The sequence below is a fragment of the Penaeus monodon genome, chromosome 21 (assembly GCF_015228065.2).
Source record: "Penaeus monodon isolate SGIC_2016 chromosome 21, NSTDA_Pmon_1, whole genome shotgun sequence".
NCBI classification, from domain to species: Eukaryota; Metazoa; Arthropoda; class Malacostraca; order Decapoda; family Penaeidae; genus Penaeus; species Penaeus monodon.
Window position 1 is genome coordinate 9452436 of NC_051406.1, and position 2960 is coordinate 9455395.

At 46.9% G+C, this 2960-nt stretch overlaps 1 protein-coding gene across 1 annotated transcript in view; it reads right to left on the minus strand.

The window, feature by feature from the left end:
- Positions 1 to 35: 35 nt before the first annotated feature.
- Positions 36 to 2960, minus strand: part of LOC119586189 (epidermal growth factor receptor-like) — an 8309-nt gene continuing 5384 nt past the window's right edge. Inside the window, exon 5 of the mRNA XM_037934891.1 lies at positions 36 to 2837. Within this exon, the coding sequence (XP_037790819.1) occupies positions 123 to 2837 (2715 nt within the window). The 3' untranslated portion in view covers positions 36 to 122. The remainder of the gene's footprint in view (positions 2838 to 2960) is intronic.

Genomic DNA, 2960 nt, shown 5'->3' on the forward strand with positions numbered 1-2960 from the left:
TCATACTTACCATATATATGAACGCATATATAGATCGATAGGCAGATATATGAAGATGTAGGTTTCCTCGTTGTCCCAATACTGAGTATTTACTTTATTACTTTAATAGAAGTTACCTGAGTTCAAAAACCTTGAATTTTACTAAGAATCTCTTCGACTGCGGCGCCGATCGCCAACAGCTTCCTGTCGCTTCCCTCCGGCCCCTCGATCTGCAGGCCCATAGGCAAGCCCTCGCGGTTGACCCCCATTGGGATCGCGAGGCTTGGCACGCCGGCATTGCTTGACGGGTCCGTGTTCCTGATGTAGGTTGCCAGCGTGGGCACTTGATCGCCATGGAGCATCACAGTGTCCTCGCTTCCGACGATATCCATGGCTGGCAAGGGCACGGACGGGAATATTGCGGCATCAACACGATTGAGGTCGAAGTACTCTTGATAAGCTTCCTTTAGCAATAGACGATAATGGTATAAGGATTGTTGGTACTTCAACTCTGGTACGGGGTCTGATATAATAGATTTTACAAGGTTCTTAACGTCCGGGCTAGAAATTCCATCAACAAAGTCACTGAAAGACACCCGCAAATTTGTTCGGTTGAGGAGCTGATGGAAAGCGACGAGACTTTCGTAAAATATGACCGGGAATCCAGTTAACTCAGTCAGTTTTGGGACATAATGCATATTAGCTTCTACTAACTCGATGCCTTCAGCAGAGAGAACCTTTAGAACTTCCTCCATGCGACCAGAAACATCACGGGAAAGACTCTGGTAAAAGTGAGTTCTTGGCACACCCAGTCGGATATCCCTGGGGATTATCGGTGCAATCTCGCTGGAGGAGGATCCTGCCAGTACAGCATCAAGCACTGCCACTGTGCGCACATCTCTGGCCATAGGACCTGGGGTATCGCGAGTCCAGGAGAGATGAGTCATGCCTTCGGCTGGATAGCGACCCGTGCTGGGACGGAAACCCACAATGCCACTCACAGCAGCCGGAATACGCGAAGATCCACCAGTATCTGACCCGATGCCGGCATCAGCTAACCCAAGGGCAACTGCAGTGGCAGTGCCACCACTGCTTCCACCAGCAAATTTGTTTGAATTGAACGCATTTCTGACAGGACCAAATGCTGCATTATTGCTAGTTACACCATAAGCCAGTTCGTGCATGTTAACTTTCCCCAAGATGATGACTCCAGCGTTCTTTAAGGAAGAAGAGAGAGGCGCATCCTGCTTTGGTACGTAATTAGAAAGCATCATGTGCCCTGCAGTATGTGGCATGTTAGCGACGTCAATATTGTCTTTCATTGCGATAGTCATTCCATATAAGACCATATCACCCGTGTCCCCAAGAGCGTCAAGGTCCGTTGCAAGGCTTTGAGCATATTGGCGATCAGTAGTGATATAAGCATTATAATATCTAAACTGTTCTGCCCTATTTAATTGTCTGTTTACCTTGTTGACAAGATTTCTATGGGCACGTCGCTTATCTACGAGACATACAGGCACAGCCTGAAATGCCTGGAACTCCTCAGGACAAGGGTGACTGCAGTCAAACTGCACACTGTTGTCCTGTGGGAATTTTAAGTCGCAATGTAGATAACAACGAGATCCTAATGATACATTCCCGCTGTCTTCGATGACCAACCAGTCGAAAAAATTTCCCTCTGGACAATGGAATCCATGAGGAAGACAGTGAGTTACTTCCAAGTTGCCATTCATAACATATTTGGCACACTTTGTACAGCCTCCTTTACCCACGATATTACTTGGTCCTGAACACCCATATATACAACTAATATCACAAGGAAGACAGACTCCATTGTCTTCAAATTCATCATCGGAACATTCTGGAACGCAATTAGATCCTTTTTCTACATTCTTACATCGTTCACATTGGTCTGAGTCCAAGCCATAGCACCGTTCTTCACATTCTTCATGGCAGAAGTCACATATATTGGAATTCACTTGGAAGACGCGAGAGATATTGCAATGCTCCACACATGTGTTTTGGAGACTAAAATTTTTGCAAGAAAGGCACTGATCTTGCCCAGATCCCCAGCACCCATCATCACTGCAAGTTTCGTGGCATACGGAACTAGCAGCGGTGCAGCTCCCACGATCAGCATTGTTCATAAGATGTACTCTTTCTCCACTGTCTTCTATGATCTTTTCCCATCGAACGTTCTCCACATAACAGAGATTGGAGTTGTCAGTAATCCTGATATGTCCAGCTTTAACTATCCTGAGAGATGAAAGGGCCAGGTTTTGCAGTGAAGTCCCGGTGATAAAGATTGAAGACGAGTATTCAGTTAGACTCTCTCCACCAACAACTTCAAGATTCCTTAAGAAGCTAAGGTTTGTAAGAAGAGGATGCGCTGCTCGGATGTCTATGTACCCTGTCACTTCCTTGACTGTGCTAAAGACTTCTAGCTCTTTAGGATTCATGATGGCATATCCTTCAGTAGATGTAGGATGAGACGCTGTTCCTTCATGCCCCGAGAAAGATTCATTTAGCAGAATTAAAGATCCCCGAATAGTTGTACATCCTTTGAAGAACTTGACGTTCCCAGCATGGACGACACCAACGCCGGGACAGACCTCAGGACACGGGCCTTCACAGGGAACACACATCCCTTCATGCCCTGTCTTTCCCTGCGAGCATTTCCGGACGCACATTCCCCCCTCCTTAAGCAGGGGCGCAGGGCAGTCCTCGACGCAGATGTTTACGAAGGAGTACTTCCCATGAGGGTCTGTGTCCCAGGAAGACGTCGTAACATTGTACTGGAATACGGAGAGGCACTCTGGGACACACTCGCCACCGTCACTGAAGAAACGACACGCCTGCGGGTGGGAGGAACATATTGTTGGTGGTCGCCGATTTTAATGGGCTCTCTCTCTGTACTGCATTTCCATTACTGGTGTGTTTATTGATCTCATACTATCTGCTTACTTATGATTTTACAT